This window comes from Propithecus coquereli, unplaced genomic scaffold (genome assembly GCF_000956105.1).
Source record: "Propithecus coquereli isolate 6110/MARCELLA unplaced genomic scaffold, Pcoq_1.0 Scaffold117, whole genome shotgun sequence".
Taxonomy (NCBI): Eukaryota; Metazoa; Chordata; class Mammalia; order Primates; family Indriidae; genus Propithecus; species Propithecus coquereli.
This window is the reverse complement of record NW_012135747.1, coordinates 1,560,516-1,561,149: the sequence shown is the minus strand read 5'-3', so window position 1 is coordinate 1,561,149 and position 634 is coordinate 1,560,516. Positions and strand designations below refer to the sequence as shown.

Sequence of the window (634 nt, the reverse complement as noted above, 5' to 3'; positions counted from 1 at the left end):
GATGGGCACATTTGTAGCTGACTCGGGTGGTGCAAAGGCAATTTATGTAACCAAAGCGTTTGTATACCCTTAATATTCTGAAATTAAAAAAAAAAGAAAGAAAATGACTTCTTGGGTAACATGAAAGTGAACTAGGAAAAAATAGTGTGTTTGGCTTGTAAAAGTTGATTTCTGCAGTTCCTCCAGAAGAGGGCGCTTGGTGTTTACAGTTTAAAATTTTAAAGCACTCGTTTTTCTTAATTGTAGATTGGGAGTCCTCCTCTTGATCCTACAGAGCATTTTCTTCCTGAAGAAGAGAAACTTACTGAACAAGAGAGATCAAAAAGGTGAGTAGGTATAGAAATCAGCCCTCAAAGGTATTTCCACATAGTGTAGATAAGGTGATTGTTCAAAAAAGCACAATGTTTTTTGCTTCGAGGCACTTTTATGAAGGTTACAGTATGTGGATTCTGATATGAGTAAAACCTCCATTTGACATGTACTGGTTATGTGACCTCATTAAAATCTGAAACTCAGTTCCCTTATCTGTCAAATAGATAATTCTATAGTAATGAAGAGTTATTCATTGGTAGGTTAGGGGGACAGTTAAGAGATAAAAATCTTACAAGTCAGAGAGATATCTTATTTATTTAAC

The 634-nt window shown here is 35.2% G+C and overlaps 1 protein-coding gene across 1 annotated transcript in view; it reads left to right on the top strand.

The window, feature by feature from the left end:
• KIF1BP (KIF1 binding protein) overlaps positions 1-634 on the top strand; it is a 64,034-nt gene that overhangs the window by 38,977 nt on the left and 24,423 nt on the right. Inside the window, exon 3 of the mRNA XM_012658485.1 lies at positions 247-326. Within this exon, the coding sequence (XP_012513939.1) occupies positions 247-326 (80 nt within the window). The remainder of the gene's footprint in view (positions 1-246; positions 327-634) is intronic.